The sequence below is a fragment of the Budorcas taxicolor genome, chromosome 5 (assembly GCF_023091745.1).
Source record: "Budorcas taxicolor isolate Tak-1 chromosome 5, Takin1.1, whole genome shotgun sequence".
NCBI classification, from domain to species: domain Eukaryota; kingdom Metazoa; phylum Chordata; class Mammalia; order Artiodactyla; family Bovidae; genus Budorcas; species Budorcas taxicolor.
In genome coordinates this window covers 15254927-15276540 of record NC_068914.1, presented here as the reverse complement: position 1 = coordinate 15276540, position 21614 = coordinate 15254927, and the positions used below count along the sequence as shown (strand labels likewise).

General features: G+C 37.2%; 1 protein-coding gene across 2 annotated transcripts in view; it reads left to right on the top strand.

Annotated features, from left to right (window-relative positions):
- ADK (adenosine kinase) overlaps positions 1 to 21614 on the top strand; it is a 540760-nt gene that overhangs the window by 443051 nt on the left and 76095 nt on the right. For both annotated transcript variants that reach the window (XM_052640201.1, XM_052640202.1), the window contains exon 9: positions 2339 to 2453. In XM_052640201.1, coding sequence (XP_052496161.1) covers positions 2339 to 2453 — 115 coding nt within the window. The remainder of the gene's footprint in view (positions 1 to 2338; positions 2454 to 21614) is intronic.

Here is a 21614-nt window from a genome sequence, read left to right as displayed (position 1 = left end):
TGAGGCATGAAAAAAATGTTGCTTTGATTAGGTTACCAAAACTCCCACAGAACATTCTCTTTTTTCACAGGATTGGTATAAGACAACCAAGTCTCACTCTTAATTTATTCCTTATACTACTTTCAAGAAGGATCTCTACTTAAAAATCATCCAGTACATGCATAAAATTCCATTCCTAAGGTGCTAAAGTGAGTCTTTCTGGAGTTTGCCTCCTATCTTTACTAAAAATGAACTGTACTCAATCATAAGCAAAAATCCTATATTAGTAAAATATGTCTGTAGTAGAGAGATTTAAGGAACAGGGGAGCCTGATGGGCTGCCGTCTATGGGGTCGCACAGAGTCGGACACGACCGAAGTGACTTAGCAGTAGCAGTAAAGAGATTTGGAGAATATATATAATTTTAATGTATATATTTATTAGAAACATTATTATTATAAAACATTGTCATTTGGGGGGATAGACTTCCCTGGTGGCTCAGATGGTAAAGCGTCTCATCTGCCTACAATGCGGGAGACCCAGGTTCAATCCCTGGATTGGGAAAATCTCCTGGAGAAGGAAATGGCAACCCACTCCAGTATTCTTGCCTGGAAAATCCCCTGGACAGAGGAGCCTGGTAGACTACAGTCCATGGGGTCACAGAGTCGGACATGACTGAGCCACTTCACTTTCAAATGTTACTGGTCATTTTTAATAGTCTTTCCCCTCAAACTGAGGGAATTTCTTTTCTCGTCTTATCAGAGTTTTCAGGCACAGTTCTTTTCTAAAATAAGCAAACAAAAGTGAAATAGTCAGCATATTTGAAAGGTCAGCAGCATTGTCCAACCACAAATGGCTTTTTTTTTTTTTTCCCAGAAATAGCAGTCCTCAGGAATCATGATGTTAGGTTTAGGAGAAGCTTAGATTCATATAACATCCAGAATTTCTTAAGTATTTTGTGACTGAACAGCATACAAATATTTCATTAAAGATTGTCATACCTTTAAAAACATCATGGTTTCTGATGTTGTCTGTAGCCACTGTGACTTGTCTGCTTTGCTTACCTAAATTTTTCTGTCCTATATATCCTAATTAATTTCTTTTATTAGATATATTTCCACTGTGGTATATATTTCTCTCTCCATAACTTTTTTAAACTTTGCACAGTGATAGAGGAAGCTACCAACAAACTCCAGACGATGGACAATTTTAGCAGCCCTCCAAATTCAAACATGAGTTTTTAAATTACCTAAAATTGTTGAGGACTTCCCTGGTGGTACAGTGGATAAGAATCTGCCTGCCAATGTAGGAGACACAGGTTCAGTCCCTGGTCCTGGAAGATGCCACAAGCTGAGGAACAGCTAAGCCTGTTCACTGCAACTACTGAGCCCATGTGCCACAACTGCTGGGCCTACCTGCCACAAGTACTGAAGCCTACAAGCTCTAGGCCCATGGGCCACAACTACTGAAGCCATGTGCCTAGAGCCTGTGCTCCACAACAAGAGAAGCCACCGCAGTGAGAAGTCTGCACACCACAACTGCTTACTGTAGCTAGAGAAAGCATGCACGCAGCAATGAAGACCCAGCGTAACCAAAAAAAATAAAATAAATTAGTTTTTTAAAAAGCTAATAAAAATACATTTTTTAATTCAAAAAAGTTGAAAACATGATTCTAAAAATCTAAGCCATAGCTCAAGAATTAGATTTCAAGGAAGAACATTTATGATGTAAAACTGCAGCCTATATGATCATGAAAAACAGCATGAGGGTTTCTAGAACTAATTTGTACTATTTTAAACTTTATCTTTAAAAAAGCTAAGTGTCTAGAAAATTTTAGTTCTTTGAAAAATTTATTATATTAACTGCATTATTTCCAGAACCAGCATAATTATGCTCTCTCTGTAGGCCTCTAAAATAATTCAGTAATACTCTTTTTTACAAATCTCTCATTAATTGGAAATTTGAAAACTGACTTTTGTTGATATTAAATAATTATCATTAATTAAAAATATGATAATAGATGGTTATGTTTTAATCATTACCTTTCAGAAATACATAATGAAGCATTTTACATGTGGCATTATGTAGTATTTGAGATTTCCTTAAGAATAATATGAAAGGTAGGTAGATAAATAGAAGTAAGAGTTCATAGATTTCAAATCACTGCAGCTTGATGATAGGTTCCTTGAAGATTGTTGTACTATTCTGTTTACTTCTGTATGTAGTTAAAATTTTTATGTAATAATTCTATGATCAAGTCTCTCTTATTTTAAGCATGAGAAACTAAATCCTTAATCTACTATAAAATTTTAGTTTATTATATTGATTATAAGCATATTTTTCCTCCTTTCTATTAATAGACTGAAGACATTAAAGAAATAGCCAGAAAGACACAGGCTCTGCCAAAAGTCAACTCAAAGAGGCAGCGAATCGTGATTTTCACCCAAGGGAGAGAAGATACCATACTGGCTACAGGTACCTGGGGAAGCTGTGGGAAAAACCCAGTATTACGGAGATTAATCATTATTTTAAGATGTTATATACTTTTATTATAAATTATTCAAAACAGTGTACATTTTTCTTTCTAAAATCTTATTCATGTGCTTTACTCACTGTCATCCCCACTCCAACCCTCACCGCTGGCATCCACCAATCTGTTCTCTGTATCTGTGACTTTGAGTTTTTTAATTATTTTTTTTTTAATTCTAGATACAAGTGAGATCATACAGTATTTGACTTATTTTGCTTAGTTGGTATAGAGTACTGAAGTTTCATCCATATTGTTTCAAATACTAGCATTTCCTTTTAATATGCCTAAATAGTATTTCACCGTGTGTGTGCGCACATGCGTGAGCTGATGTATATGTACCACATTATTTTTATCCATTCTGAAGTCTGTCCATCCTAAATGTCTATCAGTGGACACATAGGTTTTTTCCATGTCTTGGCTATTGTAAACAATACTGCAGCAACCATGGGGGTGCAGATATCTCTTTGGGTTAGTGTTTTTGTTTCCTTCATGATTCAGAACTGCTGAGTCTTATGGTAGTTCTACTTATTTTTGAAGGGCCTCCATACTGTTTTTCATAGCAGCGGCACCAATTCACATTTCCACCAACAGTACAAAAAGGTACCTTTTTATCCACATTCTTGCCAACAGGTATTTCCTATCTTTATGATAGTTTAGCCATTCTAACAGGTCTGAGGTGATACCTCATTATGATTTTGATGTGTATTTTCCTGATGAGTAGTTATTTTTAGTACCTTTTTCGTGTACTTACTGGCCATCTGTTGTCTTCTTTTGAAAAAATGTATATTCAGATCCTCTGTCCCTTCTAAAGTTGGATTATTTGCTCTTTTGCTGTTGAGTTGTGTGAGTTCTTTATATATTTTGGATGTTAACCCCTATGAGGTATATGACTTGCAGATATTTTCTCCCGTTCTGTAGGTTGTGTTTTACTTTGTTAATAGTTGCCTTTGCTATACAAGAGTTTTTTTAGTTTTAACTCCCACTTGTTATTGTTATTTTAGCCTTTGTTTTTGGTGTCAAATCCAAAAATTCATCGTCAAGACCAATGTCAAGGACTTACTCCGTTTGTTTCCCTCTAACAGTTGTTTGATTTCAAGTCTTAGCTTCCAGTCTTTCATTCACCTTGAGGTGATGCTTGTGTATGTTATAAGATGGTGGTCCAGTCTTATTCTTTTGCCTATGGCTGTCTAGTTTTCCCAATACCACTTACTGTGAAGAAACTATCCTTTCCCTCTTGTGTCCTCTTGGCTCTGTTGTCATAAATGAATTGACCTTATATGCATGTTCATTTCTGGGCTCTGTTCTGTTCTCTTGACCTGTGTGTGCGTGTTATTCAGCAGTACTATACTGTTGTGACTACTCTGCCTTTGTAATACCATTTGGAATCAGGAAGTGTGATGCCTCTAGCCTCATTCTTTCTCTCAAGATTGCTTTGGCTATTCAGGATAGTTTGTGGTCCTCTGCAAATTTTAGGACTGTTTGTTCTATGTCTGTAAAAATGTACCTTTTATTGTTTATTTTAATAAATACAGCTATCTTCTCCTAGTTAAAAAAAAAGTTTCAAGAACTTATATTTATTAAAATTCAGTTAAATAAATCCACTTTGGTTTTGTATATTTGTTTTGTAATTTTGGAGATATTGTCAGTCTAGAAATCTCTTTCCTGGAAATAAATAAGTAAATAAATAAATTTTACTTACCAAGTACCATGCTTGAATAAAATAAATTTATCTGATTATGAGCAAGTAGAATTCAGAAGTAAGTTACTTTCTTATTTTTAAACTTCAAGAAGAAAACTTCACTTCTGTTTTTACTCAGCCATCTATTTTATAACTGTCATAGAAATAGAATAGGAATTTTATCTAATAAACATTTATTCATTGAAATGAGTAATATTATCAATATGATGCTGCCTACTGTTAAAGCCAAAATAAAATCCTTTAAATATTCTCTGAATCATTAGGATTAAATCCAATCAGCTCATTAATAACTGTTATAAACAATAGCAATTATTAGTTTTGTGTTTGTTCAGTATTCTGCAGAACACTGAAATTTAAGATAGTTAAAGATCTAGCTGAGAAATAAAGTTGGTACCCATCAAAATGTGAATACATGCATGCAAAGTCACTTCAGTCGTGTCCAACTCTTTTCGACTCCATGGACTATAGCCTGCCAGGCTCCCCTGTCCATGGGATTCTTCAGGCAAGAATACTGGAATGGGTTGCCATTTCTTTCTCCAGAGGATCTTCCCGACCCAGGGATGAAACCCATGTCTCTTATATCTCTTGCATTGGCAGGTGGGTTCTTTTCCACTAGCGCCACATGGAAAACTCAGTGAATACAACAGAGTATAATTGTTTACAATGAATACAACAGAGTATAAGTATTTATTGGTACAGACTATATGGGTTGTATTGACTCAAAGAAGGAGATCAGTAAACCTTGAAGAAAGATGCTGTAGAGAATATGTAGATGGTTTTTTACTGAATTAAATATATAAGCCTGAAATAGGTAAAAGAAGAAACTTGTCAAATTATGGGAAGAAGGAACCCTACGGTTAATTTATTTCAACTTTCTTAATTTAGAATTGTCAAAATCAAGACTGAGAAGTTTACTTAAAATTATGTTTCAACATTAATTCAGTGAGTGGTAAATAGTGAAGTGGGGTGATAAATGAGTTGAGATTTGTCATGAGTTAATAATTGTGGAAGCTGGGTGATGGGGGATGGTTATTATGTTATTACTTCTACTTCTACATATATTTTAAACTCTCCATAATTAAAAGTGAATGAAACAGAAAGAAAAGTAAAAAAAAAAATGATTTTTCAGACAAAATTCAGAGTTATTAAGGACCTTTCCTAAGATGCATTGATATCCTTGCTAAGTCTTGAATTTTAGAAGGAACTTAAAGAAAGGAGGGCAGTCCAGTCAAAGAGGATCGTGTAAACAAAGGCACCAGGTAGTGTATAATCTTTAATTGTTGTGACAGGAAAAGCCATGTTGTAAATGGGTACAGGGGAGAAGAGGGTCATGAAAAGATGGCCCTGCATTGACAACTACCTTGATTGCTGTCTTCCTATACCCTGTGGCCTCTTCCTGTCTTAGCAATGCACTCTTTTTGGAAAAGTGAAAAACATTGCAGATTTTTTTATCTTACAGGAACTGGTATACTGCCTTCAGATTCAAAACATGCAATTTGTTGCTCTTTATGGAGACATTTATTTTAAGGCTTTATATATTCCAGATCTACATATTGTACAAGTGTCTTCCTCATTGTGAATTTGCACAATTTTCCCAAAATTGAAACCTTTAAAATTAGCCTCCCCTTCCTATGACTGAATTTCCTTGTCAACTCATTTTGTTCTTTATTAAATCTATTAAACCATGCTTAGGGATGCTTACCAGCAGGCATTTATTTGAGGAAAGACACTGGCTAATCTTTGCTGTTCCTACTCTATGAAAATGAACTTAAATTAGAGGATGCACTATATCTGCAATGCATGATAAATACAAGATGGATAGAGAATCTGTTCAGTGGTGTCAGCTACAAAAGCAAACATGATAAATGTTAATGCAGTTTTGAGCCCTGGGATAAGCTATTCAATGCAGAAGCATAGCTGAATCTCTTTGCTGTGTTGTTATTCATGGCAGCCAAATAAATGTCAATAATAAAAGAGAATTAAAGATTTTCATTTCCCAGAGGCAATCCTCTAATACGGCTTGATCTTTCATTTCATTTGTAATTCGTTCTCATGTCAGGATGCAATCATTCGCCAGGCTCTGGGTGTCATGTTAAGTCATTTAATAATGATTAAGAACATAAAAATGCTTGGCCTGTGGGGCAATTCACAGAAGAGATGCCAATTTGTTATTGTTTTTCCTCCTTCCCTCTTGAATATGGATCAGCTTTTTCCCACCTCCTAGCATTAAAATACTAATGGAAGATGGAGAAAGAAAGTATCCCTTAATTTACTATAAGTGACATTCCAGAATGGCACAAGGCAGTGCTAACACACTTATTAAAACACTAATTAGGAATCATTGTTCCTTAAACCTTGTGCTGTAAAGTACTTTTAAATGATCATTGCTAAGTTTGTGGCATTTAGCAATAATGTAACAAAATTAGTTTCCTTGGTATTTAATTCTGGAGACCTTTCTCCTTTTGAGATAGAGTGGATAAACTGTTTTCTTTTATATTATAAATGTAATTCTTGGAATTCCTCTTCCATAAATTGCTTGTGAATCTAAAGACTTTTCCACTTTTTTTTTTTTTTTTTGGTCACTTCATTTGGGAATCCATCCTCTATCCTTCCAGCCCAGAGGTTTTGTCACATACTAATCATTGGTTCATTGCTTGTAGGCTAATTGAGTTCTGAGCTTTTGGGGGAGTGAGAGGATTGGAGAGGGACTGGAAAATAATGAGTAAGAGACTAGGGATGAAGGCAGGAAAGAAAAGTTGATTCTATCCATTTTGATCCTTTTAATAAATGTTGAATGAACCTGTTGGTAACATGGGAGTCAGGTTAGGGAAATCATTTCTGTGTCTATAAACTTTAGAAAAACTAAGACTGAAGATTACCTACCGCAAAGCAGCTGCTAATAAGGTCTTCAAATATTAACATCTTACTAAAATAAGGTTTGTAGTGGAAAAAAAGATTTTCTACATACACATGTATAAATATGTACATATATGCACATATATACATATTTATATCTTTGTAGCAAGTTTAAGTTTTTCCAAGTTTCTGTACTAAATATATCACTGAAAATTGGAAGAAGCAATAGGACTTTTGTTCTGAATTGAAAATAACACATTTTATACAGTAGCTGCTATGGGACAATAAAATAGGTGCACTGAAGAATAAACTGTAGACTTTTCTGAATACTTCCAGAGTGCTTTCTGATCTGTTTGAATTGTAGTTGTGCCCTAAAAGAAAAAAACAGACTAGGTCTGGGGTTCTCAACTGGAAAACTGGTGCTGTTATATTAGAATCACCTAATGGGCTTTTGGTAAATATTGCCCTCCCTTCATAAAAACACCTTCCCCTCAATCTGATACATCCCTGTGAGGAGTTAGAATATATATCCTCAAGATGTATAAGAATGGAGGTGCTAGAGTCTGGGGGAAGAGAAGTGCAAGGTTGTGAATTTGTTGAAAAAACTTCTTTAGGTGATAATGTGTGTACACTTAGTCACTCAGTCAAGTCCGACCCTTTGCAGCCCCATGGGCTGTAGCCTGCCAGGCTCCTCTGATCATGAAATTCTCCAGACAAGAATATTAGAATAGCCATTCCTTCTCCAGGGGTTCTTCCCGACCCAGGAATCTTACCCAGATATCCATCATTGCAGGCGGATTCTTTACTCTTTTAGCCACCAGGGAAGCCCCTTAGGTGATATAGCAATGCTACTATCCTCTTCTCTCACTTTGAGAGCCATTGGATAAGGTGATTTGATGACGTTGCTTCAAGTTCTATGATCCTGTGGGATAATAGAAACAAAATCTTTTAGCAGCTAAGCATCTAATACCTCAGTAAGTCAGGCCTTGTTGAATCCTTCTCCTTCTCAATAAATCACGAAGTAACAAGGACTCATCCACAATAAAAAGCAATCTATATACATACTACTTTAAATAGTCTCCTGCCTCTGGGAAGTGTGTAATTTAAGATAGTCACATCATAGTGTCTTCTGTCATTTTCTTATGAGTAAATGGGGTTATTGAAGTTTTTTGTTTTCATGTTCTTGAGTCCTTAAACTTGTCACCCCATTTGCTAGTTAAGTTTTCATGTTCTTTGAAAACACTCAAGGCTGTCTATTACTCTCTAAGAAAAGCTTAGTGTGATTTGCAATTCTGGTAGGCATAAACCACAGAAGGTGTGCAAAAGAAAATGGGAACTCTAAAGGAAAAACAATATCAGCAGCTGAAAGAATAATGTCAGCACATCATCACAACTGCTACTGCTATAAAATATTATTATAAATCACTTTGAAAATGTTTTCCACTATAGCCAAACCAATTTTAAATCTTGTTCTTATTGGCATAGGTACTGGGAATGATGTGGATGGACCAAATTAAGTAGCATTCTTTCAGAACATCTATGCATGGCATTCTTTAGAAAAAGTTCTTACCAGATAAGGTTTTACACAATATGTATTTTTCTTAACTATTAATGTAAAGAGGTAACTTATTAACTCATGTTCCAATTAAAATTTTTTGTAACCACAAAAGACAAAGTCCTTTAATTAATCCAGAGGATCAAAATAATTTAGAATGACATACATGAAAATGTCATGTTCCTGACAAAGTATTATCTTTGGGGTATGGTTTGTGTGGTTTAGTGATCTCAGGCTTGTCAAGAAATGAGACTTCTTTGAACACCCACCTTTCTATCAAAGCTAGAAAGCAAAATGGAAGACGGCCTACACTAGGCAAATGTTTGCCTTATTATAGAATTTATTTTTAAAGGACCTTTATTCATGTTTATTAAGGTATGGATTACATATGGTAGTATGCACATATATTTTAGCGATTAACATGGAACAGCCACTGTAATCAAAATATAAAATGTATGGTTTTGAAATATAGTATGGACACACAGCTGGTTCAGATTTTCATTATGTTGGCACATCATACCTATGATTTTCATACCTATGCCAGTGACCATCAAATCAATTAAAAGAACTCTTCTAGCACTTCAGAACCCACTCCTTGTGCTCCCCTCCTAATCATTACCCCCACCAAATTTACCCATTAATTTCACTTCTACGGCTAACAATTTGTTCTGCTTCTTTTTAAAATAGAATCACCCAATATATAGACTTTTTATCCTGCTCTGTCCCCATACTTTTTTAAGCACTACCTTCCTTTTTGATAACATAAGATCTTCAACTACTTCTTCAAATAACCCCAGCTCCTTTTACTAGCAAATGTTTTTAGAAACCCAAATCTGGGTACTAGATATGCTCATTGCTACTTAAGAATCATTGCTTCTAGGCCCTCTTACAAATAGATTGGCTGCTGCTGCTAAGTCACTTCAGTCGTGTCAAAGTGAAGTCGCTCAGTCGTGTCTGACTCTTAGCGACCTCATGGACTGCAGGCTACCAGGCTCCTCTGTCCATGGGATTGTCCAGGCAGGAATACTGGAGTGGGGTGCCATTGCCTTCTCTGACCCATGACTCTACTCCTGTTTATATTTATTTCTCTATCCATGTATATATTTAAATTCCATGAGTTCAGACTGATAACCTTTGATGCCAGTCCAACAATAAAGTTCTTTCTGACCTTCTTCCTTTCCTTATTTGTAACTTCTTACTCTGATATTGAAAGTTCTGGTTTTGTTATATAAGCTATACTTACTATTTGTTTCATCCTAATGGCACCCCACTCCACTACTTTTGCCTGGACAATCCCATGGACAGAGGAGCCTGGTGGGCTGCAGTCCATGGGGTTGCTGAGAGTCGGACACAACTGAGCGACTTTACTTTCACTTTTCGCTTTCATGCATTGGAGAAGGAAATGGCAGCCCACTCCAGTGTTCTTGCCTGGAGAATCCCAGGGACAGGGGAGCCTGGTGGGCTGCCGTCTCTGGAGTCGCACAGAGTCAGACACGACTGAAGTGACTTAGCAGCAAAGTAGTTTTTGAGCTTCCCTGGTGGCGCAGTGGTAAGGAGTCTGCCTGCCAATATAGGAGATGCATATTCAGTCCTTCAGTCAGGAAGAGCCTCTGGGGAAGGAAATGACAACCCACTCTAGTATTCTTGCCTGGGAGATCCCATAGAGAGAGGAGCCTAGCAGTCTACAGTCCGTGGGGTCGCAAAACAGTTGTACACAACTTAGCAACTAAACAACAAAGTAGTTTTTAATTGCTTTCCCATACCCTTGTGTGAAACATATTTCCTTGACATACAGTGTTAGTTTACAGTTGTTTTTGTCTTTGACCTTGCAGTATCTAGTCAGTTCAGTTCAGTCCAGTCATTCAGTCTTGTCATTGTGACCCCATGGACTGTAGCACGCCAGGCTTTCCTGTCCATCCCCAACTCCTGGAGTTTGTTCAAATCATGTCCGTTGAGTTGGTGATGCCATCCAACCATCTCATCCTCTGTCATCCCCTTTTCCTGCCCTCAATCTTTCCCAGCATCATGGTCTTTTCCAGTGAGTCAGCTCTTTGCTTCAGGTGACCAAAATGTAGGAGTTTCAGCGTCAGTCCTTCCATTGAATATTCAGGACTGATTTACTTCAGGATTGACTGGTTTAATCTCCCTGCAGTCAAGATGCTGTTATCCAAAAGTAAATCTAAGTTAGTTCTTTTTATTCCATCAACTTCAATATGGTTACATTATTCATTTGTAATAGTTATATTTGTTAGAGTTTGTATTCTACTTTTATTTCCTTTCATATCTAGGCTTTTTAATTTATTTTTTAATTGAAAGATAATTGTTTTTTAAGTAAGTAAAAAATTTACTCTTCATAGTATCACGTTCTCTGTGTTTTGACAAATGCATATGTTTATGTAACCACTACCATAGTTACAATTCAGAATTTTCCAAACTGATGGTACCAATTTATATAGAATGACTTTTTCCTCCCACGTTTTCACCAGCATTTGATACTATCCATCTTTTTTTTTTAATAGTTTTTTTTTATTTTTTTAATTTTAAAATCTTTAATTCTTACATGTGTTCCCAAACATGAACCCCCCTCCCACCTCCCTCCCCATAACATCTCTGTGGGTCATCCCCATGCACCAGCCCCAAGCATGCTGTATCCTGCGTCAGACATAGACTGGCGATTCAATTCTTACATGATAGTATACATGATAGAATGCCATTCTCCCAAATCATCCCACCCTCTCCCTCTCCCTCTGAGTCCAAAAGTCCGTTATACACAGCTGTGTCTTTTTTCCTGTCTTGCATACAGGGTCGTCATTGCCATCTTTCTAAATTCCATATATATGTGTTAGTATACTGTATTGGTGTTTTTCTTTCTGGCTTACTTCACTCTGTATAATCGGCTCCAGTTTCATCCATCTCATCAGAACTGATTCAAATGAATTCTTTTTAACGGCTGAGTAATACTCCATTGTGTATATGTACCACAGCTTTAATTTTGTCATTCTGGTGAGTATGTACTAGTATCTCATTGTGCTTTTAATTGAAATTTTCCTGTTGTAATGAGGTGGGGCACATTTTCATCTGCTTATTAACGTTTGAATATCTAGTTTTGTGAAGTTCTTGTTGAAGTTTTTGTGCTTATTTGATTGTCTAATTGACTATAATTCTTACGGTCAACATGCAAGTCTTTCGTTAGAAAAGCCTTTGAAAGTGAAAGTGAAGTCGCTCAGTTGTGTCCGGCTCTTTGCAACCCCATGGACTGTAGCCTATCAGGCTCTTCCGTCCATGGGATTTTCCAGGCAAGAGTGCTGGAGTGGATTGCCATTTCCTTCTCCAGGGGGTCTTCCCGACCCAGGAATCGAACCCAGGTCTCCCACATTACAAGCAGACGCTTTACCGTCTGAGCCAATTTATTTATTTACTGTAAAATTCTATTTTGTATTCTTACTCCCTGTAGCACACACAATGTATGTAAATATCAAACCATTTTGTTGTGCACCTGAAACTAATGTAATATTTTGTTTTGTCTTTAGCCTTCAAAGGAATATAGCTGATTAACAGTGTCGTGTTAGTTTCTGCTGTACAGCAAAGTGAATCAGTTATACATATATCACTCTTTTTAAGATTCATTTACCATAAAGGCCATTACAGAGTATTGAATAGAGTTCAATTACAGTTAAGTCTTTATTAGTTATCTATTTTATATATAGTAGTGTGTTACATCAATCACAATTTCCTAATTTATCTTCCCTGCCCTTTCCCCCGGTAACCCAAGTTTTGTTTCCTATGTGTGTAACTGTATTTCTGTTTTGTAGATAAGTTCGCTTTTTTTTTAGATTCTACATGTAAGCAATATCATATGATATTCGTCCTTCTTTCTCTGACTGACTTCATTCAGCAGAGACTAGACCCTAGGCTGACACTAGACACTAGACTGACACTCTCGAGGTCCATCTGTGTTGCCATAAATGGCATTATTTCATTCTTTTTTTTAAGACTACTGAGTAATATTCCAAATTGTGTGTGTATATATATATATGTATACCAGATCTTCTTTATCCATTCTTCCCTGGATGGACATTTAGGTTGCTTCCACGTCCTGGCTGTTGTAAATAGTGCTGCAGTGAACCTTAGGATGCAAGTATCTTAGAAAAGCCTTTAATTTTAATATAGTCAAATTTATAGTGTTTTCCTCTGTGGTAAATAAACTTTCATGTTCTTTTGAGGAAAATCTTTGCATATGCCAAGCTCATGTCTTCATATTTTCCTATTCTTTTTTCCTAAAGTTTTCATTTTTAAAAATTTTTCATGTAGATCCACAGTCCATCTAGAATTAGAGCTAGTTTTTATATATGATGTGATCTAGAAGGCATGATCCGTTCGTTTTACCCATGTGAATAACCAGTTGACCTATCATCCTCTTCCTAACTGCACTCAATTGATACCTTTGTCATATTTCAGATGATCTTATATCTGTGGTTCTTTTTCCTTGGCTGTTCTATTCCATTGTCTCTTTATGCTTATACTGGTTTACATTGTCATTTACTTAGTTTGTATAATCACCTGTATTATCTGATTATTATCAGCTTTCTAACTTTGTTCTTCAGGGCTCTCCTGGTTCTTCTTGGTCCTTTGCATTTCCACGTAAATTCCAGACTCTGTTTATTATCGCCCCCTCTGTTTATTTTTTTGTCAAATTCTTAATAGAATTTTTTTTGAGATTCTATTGAATCTGCATTTCAGTTAGAGAGAATTGATACCTTTATAACATTGTATTTTCTAGTCCATAGAGTATTTCCCTCTGATATTTTAAGTGGTCTTTAATTTTTCTCAAAATGTTTATTATTTTCAGTGTAATAGTCTTATAATATCTATCTTTGTAATATTCCAAGTTTTTTGTTTTTTAGTGCTATCCCTCTTTAAATGACATCATTTTAGATTTCAGTTCCTATTTGTTTTTAATTAATGTATAGATTTTTTATAGTGACCCTGTTTTATTCATTTCAGTAATGTATCTGTTGGTTCTGTAGGATTTTCTATGTATATAATGATATCATCTGTGAATATTTACAGATTTACAATTTTGCTTCTTTCCCAAATATTTACTTTGTGTTTTGGCTCTATGGGCTTTCTCTAGTTGTAGCAAGCGGCAGCCACTCTCTAGTTGTGGTGTGCAGGCTCCTCAGTGCAGTGGCTTCTCATGTTATGGAGCACAGGCTCTGGGACACGGGTTCAGTAGTCGTGGCATACAGGCTTAGTTGTTCCGCAGCACATGGGATCTTCCCCAGTCAGTGATGGAACCAGTGTCTCCTGCACTAGCAAGTGAATTCTTTATCACTGAGCTACCAGGGAAGTCCCACAGATGTTTGCTTTCTTTCAAACTTTTTCTCAGCTGTATTATCTAGCACAGTACAGCATGTCAAATATAAGTACAGTCGAAATGGTTATTTTGAGCATCTTTGTCTCATTTCTAACAGGTGGAAAACCTTCAGCACTTCATCAAAAATGATATTTGCTATAGCCTCTTTGTCGATATTCTTTATCAGATTAAGGAAGTTTCCTTCCAGTAATAGTTTACTAAGAATTTTATTGTTGTAAGACTATTTTTGACTCATGAAGGAATGTTGCGTTTTATCCAATACCTGTTGTGATCTATTAAGATTGCTATATGATTTCTTTCCTTCTTTTCCTTTTAATGTATGAATTATAGCTTGGTTTTGGAGTGGTAAAACCACCTTCGCATTCTTGAGATAATCCCAATATAATTGTGATATTCTTTTATTAGATCATTGGATTTGATCTAATTATGTTTTGTTTCTGATTTTTGCAGGGTTGCTTAGAGAGAGTTTGCCTTATAATTTTCCTTTCTTGTAACATTTTGTTACTTTGGGTAGGTACATTATGATGATCTTATAAAGTGAATTAGATAAACGCCTTTTTCTGTTCTAGAGGAGTTTTATTACACTGATGTTAGTTTTATGTGAATATTGTAAAGAGTTCACCCTTCAAAATGTCCTGGCCTAGGAAATACTTTGTTGTATGACTTTTCATTGCAGATTCAGCTTCTTTCATTGAATCAGTATGTGTAGCTTCCATTTCTTTCTATGCTAGTTTTGATAAATTGTGCTTTTTCTGGGAATTTTCTTCATCTAAATATTAAAATCTGTTAGCATAAAATTATTCATACTATTCTCTCACCTTCCTGCTTACTATAGGATTTATGATCCTGTATCCTTTTTAAAATTCCTGACCTTGAAATTAAATTTCTGCTCTTTTCCATGATCATTTCCTAGAAGTTTACTTTAGTTAGAATTTTTCAAGAAGTAGATGCCAAGATGAAGTTAGAGGGACTTGCCTGGTTATCCAGTGGTTAAGAGTCCACCTGCCAATACAGAAGACACAGATTAGATTCCTGCTCCAAGAAGATCCCACATGCCTCAGAGCAGCTAAGCCCATGTGCCGTAACTACTGAGCCTGTGCTCTAGAGACCACGAACATAGCTACTGGGCCAGCATGCTCCAGCTGCTGATGCCTGCATGCCCTGGAGTCTGTGCTCATCAACAGGATAAGACACCGTAAACAGAGGCCTGCATACCACAAGAGAGGAGCCCCCACTCACCTCAACTGAAGGAAGCTGGTGGGCAGCAACAAAGACCCAGCCAGCCACAGATAATTAATTGCTTACATTTTTGAAAAGATGAAGTTAAACATCAAAAGACTTACTGAAGGAAACACCTGTGAAGGATAATAAGATGGCAGTCAGAGGGGGCAAAGAGACTTGTCAAACTGTGATGCAGGTCTGTTCCCTGTGTTAGAGAGAAGGAAAGTAAGTAGGAAAGAAGGGAAGTAGGAAGAGGCTTAGGTTGTAATACAGTAAAGTTTTGACAATATCAGTGAGGATTCCTCAATCCATAGTTGTTCATCAAGCCAGGCTGTCGAACGGAGTCCCACCTCTCAAGAATAGGATTCCAGGGCTTCCCTGGTGACTCAGTGATAAAGAATCTGCCTGCCAGTGCAGGAGACTTGGGTTCAATCCCCGGTCCAGGAAGATCCCACGTGCCGTGGAGCAACTAAGCCCATGCGCCACAACTGCTGAGAGCCTGGGAGCCACAGTTACTGAGCCCGCATGCCACCACCCAAAGCCTGCGTGCTTAAGGTCCTGTGCTCTATAACAAGACAAGCTACAGCAGTGAGAAGCCTGCACGTCTCAACCAGAGGGTAGACTCTGTTCACTGCCACTAGAGAAAAGCCCATACAACAACAAAGACCCAGCACAGCCAAAATATAAATAAATAAATGAAGCGACAGCAGAAAGAAAAAGAGAACTCCTCTGTTTCCTGCTGTGCTCAGTCCCATGCTGTTGGGAAGCGTGGGCCCAGCATGAAAGCAGTGATGGATTCAGAACATAGCTAGTTCCACCAGTCAGTTACGGCACATGGCAGATCTGAGAGGCGCATTTTGATGGCCTCCACAGGGTTGATCAATTATTATTATTCTTGTAAAGAATCAAGTCTGCCTTCATTGATTTTTCTCAATTATCTTGTTTAATTTTCATCTTTGAAATTTAAATCCTTAAGTTATTTAGAAAGTTTTGCTTAATTTCCGAATATCTGGAGATTTCCAAATTATCTTTTTGTTTCTGACTTTAATTTTATTGTGATCAGGTATGTTGGATGATTTTAGTTCTTCAAAATTTGTTGTAATTTTGTTTTTACTGCATGTCATATGGTTAATTCTATACATATTCTTTGGGCATTAAAAAAAATGTGAATGCTGATATTCTTATATATGGTCTTTATATGTACAGTTAGGTCAAGTTTGTCAAGTTTGTAGTTCAGACCATTTATATTCTTGTTTATTTTTGTCTGCTTGTTTTATCAGTTATGAAGAGAGGTTTATTAAACAGTCCTACTCTGATTTGAATTTGTGTATTTCTCCTTTTGGTACTATCAAATTTTGATTTATGTATTTTGAAGGTATCCTATTACATGCACATAAGTTATTTTGTTTAATGTATATTTATTTATTTTTGACTGTGCTGGGTCTTCTTTGCTATGCATGAACTTTCTCTGGTTTTGGTGAACAAGAGCTAGTCTTCACTGTGGTACACAGACTACTCATTGTGGTGGCTTCCCTTGCAGAGCATGGGCTCTAGGCATGCAGACTTCTCTAGTTGCTGCATGTGGCTCAGTTGCTCTGAGGCTTGTGGGGTCTTCCCAGAGCAGAGATCAAACCCGTGTCCCCTGCATTGGCAGGTAGATTCTGAACTAGTAGACCACCAGGGAAGTCCTGTATATAAGTTTAGAATTCTTTTATCTTCATGATAAATTGAACGTTTTATCATTTTGAGATGTCCCGCTTTACTTCTAATAATGCCTCTTGCTTCAGTGTCTGTGGTATCTGTTATTAGTGTAAATATGCCAACTTTCCGTGGCTTATTATTTCCATTGGTGTATGTCTTTCTATTCCTTTACTTTCTACCTTTTTTTGGTCTTAATTTAAGATTTTTTTTTTTGCAGTTGGCATATAGTTTTTGTTGTTTTTCAATTCTGACAATCTTTATCTTTTGGAATCTTTATATTAAATATAAATAACTCATATAATTGGATTCATGTTCTATTTTCTCATATTTGTTTTTTTTTTCTGTCCTTTCCTGCATCTTTTGGATTAATCGGGTGTTTATAATTCTCATTTCTATCTCTATATGTTTGCCAGTGGTATATCTTTTACTGTGTAACCTAAAGATTACAGATTACCCTAAAGATTTCCAAAGAATAGCAAGGAGCGATAAGGAAGCCTTCCTCGGTGATCAGTGCAAAGAAATGGAGGAAAAGAACAGAATGGGAAAGACTAGAGATCTCTTCAAGAAAATTAGAGATACCAAAGGAACATTTCATGCAAAGATGGGCTCGATAAAGGACAGAAATGGTATGGACCTACCAGAAGCAGAAGATATTAAGAAGAGATGGCAAGAAGACACAGAAGAACTGTACAAAAAAGATCATCACAACCAAGATAATCACAATGGTGTGATCGCTCACCTAGAGCCAGACATCCTGGAATGTGAAGTCAAGTGGGCCTTAGAAAGCATCACTACAAACAAAAAGCTAGTGGAGGTGATGAAATTCCAGTTGAGCTATTTCAAATCCTAAAAGATGATGCTGTGAACGTGCTGCACTCAATATGCCAGCAAACTTGGAAAACTCAGCAGTGGCCACAGGACTGGAAAAGGTCAGTTTTCATTCCAATCCCAAAGAAAGGCAATGCCAAAGAATGCTCAGACTACCGCACAATTGCACTCATCTCACATGCTAGTAAAGTAATGCTCAAAATTCTCCAAGCCAGGCTTTAGCAATATGTGAACCGTGAACTTCCTAATGTTCAGGCTGGTTTTAGAAAAGGCAGAGGAACCAGAGATCAAATTGCCAACATCTGCTGGATCATGGAAAAAGCAAGAGAGTTCCAGAAAAACATCTATTTCTGCTTTATTGACTATGCCAAAGCCTTTGACTATGTGGATCACAATCAACTGTGGAAAATTCTGAAAGAGATGGGAATACCAGACCACCTGACCTGCCTCTTGAGAAACCTCTATGCAGGTCAGGAAGCAACAGTTAGAACTGGACATGGAACAACAGACTGGTTCCAAATAGGAAAAGGAGTGTGTCAAGACTGTATATTGTCACCTGCTTATTTAACTTATATGCACAGTACATCATGAGAAACGCTGGGCTGGAAGAAGCACAAGCTGAAATAAAGATTGCCAGGAGAAATATCAATCACCTCAGATATGCAGATGACACCACCCTTATGGCAGAAAGTGAAGAGGAACTAAAAAGCCTCTTGATGAAAGTGAAAGAGGAGAGTGAAAAAGTTGGCTTAAAGTTCAACATTCAGAAAACGAAGATCATGGCATCTGGTCCCATCACTTCATGGGAAATAGATGGGGAAACAGTGACAGACTTTATTTTGGGGGGCTCCAAAATCACTGCAGATGGTGACTGCAGCCATGAAATTAAAAGACGTTTACTCCTTGGAAGGAAGGTTATGACCAACCTAGACAGCATATTCAAAAGCAGAGACATGACTTTGCCAACAAAGGTCCGTCTAGTCAAGGCTATGGTTTTTGCAGTAGTCATGTATGGTTGTGAGAGTTGGACTGTGAAGAAAGCTGAGCGCTGAAGAATTGATGCTTTTGAACTGTGGTGTTGGAGAAGACTCTTGAGAGTCCTTTGGACTGCAAGGAGATCCAACTAGTCCATTCTGAAGGAGATCAGTCCTGGGTGTTCTTTGGAAGGAATGATACTGAAGCTGAAACTCCAGTACTTTGGCCACCTCTTGTGAAGAGTTGACCCATTGGAAAAGATGCTGGGAGGGATTAGGGGCAGGAGGAGAAGGGGACGACCGAGGATGAGATGGCTGGATGGCATCACCGACTCGATGGATATGAGTTTGAGTAGACTCTGGGAGTTGGTGATGGACAGGGAGGCGTGACGTGCTGCATTTCATGGGGTTGCAAAGAGTCGGACATGACTGAGCAACTGAACTGAAGTGAAAGATTACAGAATCTATCCTTGACCTATTAAAGTCAAATATAAACTGTAACTTTTGCCATTTCTCATACAATAGTAGGATCTTAGAAAGTTTTAAATCCATCTAAACCTTTTAATCTTTTGTATTGTTGTCATTCATTTTAATTCTGCATATATCTTAATGCCTTGTAGTGACAAAATACTGTTATCTTCTGCAGTTGAATATACTCCTTCCATTGTTTTTCTTTCCCTTTTGTATTTCCATGTTTTCATCTAAATATTTACAAGTTATTACATAATTTTTCTTCTGCCTAAACAGCTCCCCTTTTAGTGTTTCATTCAGTGTGTGAATTCTTTTGGTTTTTGCTTGAAAATGTTTCTATTTTGCCTTTCAATAAATATGGAACTCGATATACTGGGTTACTTGAGCTCTTTAATGATCACTTTCCATTATGTTTTGGATTCTTTTATATTTGTTGAGAAACCAGACATTAGTCTTATTCTTGGTCCTTTGAACATGATATCTTCATTTTCTCTTACTGCTTTTTGGGATTTCTCTTTGACCTTAACTTTGGTTTGTTTGTTTTTTGACTTTTTATCTTGTATTGGAATATAGGTAATTAACAATACTGTGATAGTTTCAGGTGTACCGCAAAGGGACTCAGTGATACATATTACATGTATCCATTCTCCTCCAAACTATACTCCCACCCAGGTAGCCACACAGCATTGAGCTGAGTTCTCTGTGCTATACAGTAGGACCTTGTTGGTTATCCATTTTAAATTGAGCATTGTTCACATGTCAGTCCTAACCTCCCTGACTATCTGTTACTTCGATCCTTACCCCCTGGCAAGCATAAGTTTGTTCTCTGTCTTTGACTTTAATTTTGTGTTTGGTTTTGTATTTATCCTGTTGGGATTTTTAGTGCTTCTTTCATCTTTGACTCTGGATCGTCTTCTTAATGTTGTTTAACAATTTGGGGAAATTTTCAGTAATTATCTCTTTAGATACTGCATTTCTGTCTTTCCAATTAGAGACCAATCACACATATCTTGGGCCTTTTTCATTGTATCCCATATGTGTTTTTTACCTTTTTTGTATCTTTTATCCTTTTTCTTCCCTCGGGCTTCAGCTTGTGTTTTGCAGTGACCTAGCTTCCCTGGTGGCTCAGAGGTTAAAGCGTCTGCCTGCAATGCAGGAGACCTGGGTTCGATCCCTGGGTCGGGTAGATCCCCTGGAGAAGGAAATGGCAACCCACTCCAGTATTCTTGCCTGGAGAATCCCATGGACGGAGGAGCCTGGTGGGCTACAGTCCATGGGGTCGCAAAGAGTCGGACACGACTGACCAAGCGACTTAACTAACTGACATTTAGTTCAGGAATCCTTTCTCTTGCTTTCTCCTATCTGCATTTCAGCACATCTGTTGATTTCCTTATTTCAGTAATCACATTCTTCTTTTTCTAAATTTTCTTTTTTATTGATCTCAGTTTTATAATGTAATCCTCTACCTTGTCATTAATTTTCAAACATGTTAATTACAGTGATAATAATAGTTAACTGCATGTCCAAAAGCTATATCTCAGTTATCAGCAGATGTTTCTTTTATCCCTAATAAATTATAGCATTTCTGTTGGTGATACTGTCTTTTTGTAAAAGGTAGCTAGACTAATGCTAGATCAGAAAGTGAACCAACACAGGGTTTGTTGCAGTTTTTATAAGGCTCAATCTATTTGTGGTTTTTTTTTCCCCCTCACTCCTGAAATTCTGCAGGTCTCTTGAAATCCTGCGGTATTTGCTAGGATCCCTACTCACTGGTAGGTTCTCTTTGGCACCATATAACTACCCAAAACATTACTCTGCCTTTTAGAGATCTTCCACTTAATCTGTTGACCTCTTGTCCTGCTGCCTTACAAATTTGGCAGATACCTCAAAGGAGAAAACTCCTGAGTACCAGTCTTACTCCACTGTATTCCCCTTCATGATCATGACACTTCAGTTCAGATTGCCTTCACTCCAGGTATGTCTCACCAGGCCTGGAGATTGCCAGAAACTCTATTGGCTTTGTTGCCTTTTGTGCATTTAGTCGCTCAGTTGTGTCTGACTCTTTGCAACCCTGTGGACTGTAGTCTGCCAGGCTTCTCTGTCCATGGGGATTCTCTAGGCACGAATACTGGATTAGATAGCCATTTCCATAAACTGCGGAAAATTCTTCAACAGATGGGAATACCAGACCTCATGACCTGCCTCCTGAGAAACCTATATGCAGGTCAAGAAGCAACAGTTATAACTGGACATGGAGCAATGGACATGGAACACAACAGTGTTCCAAATTGGGAACGTCAAGGCTGTATATAGTCACCTTGTTTATTTAACTTATATGCAGAGTACATCTTGCGAAATACTGGACTAGATGAAGCACAAGCTGGAATCAAGATTGCCAGGAGAAATATCAATAACCTCAGATAC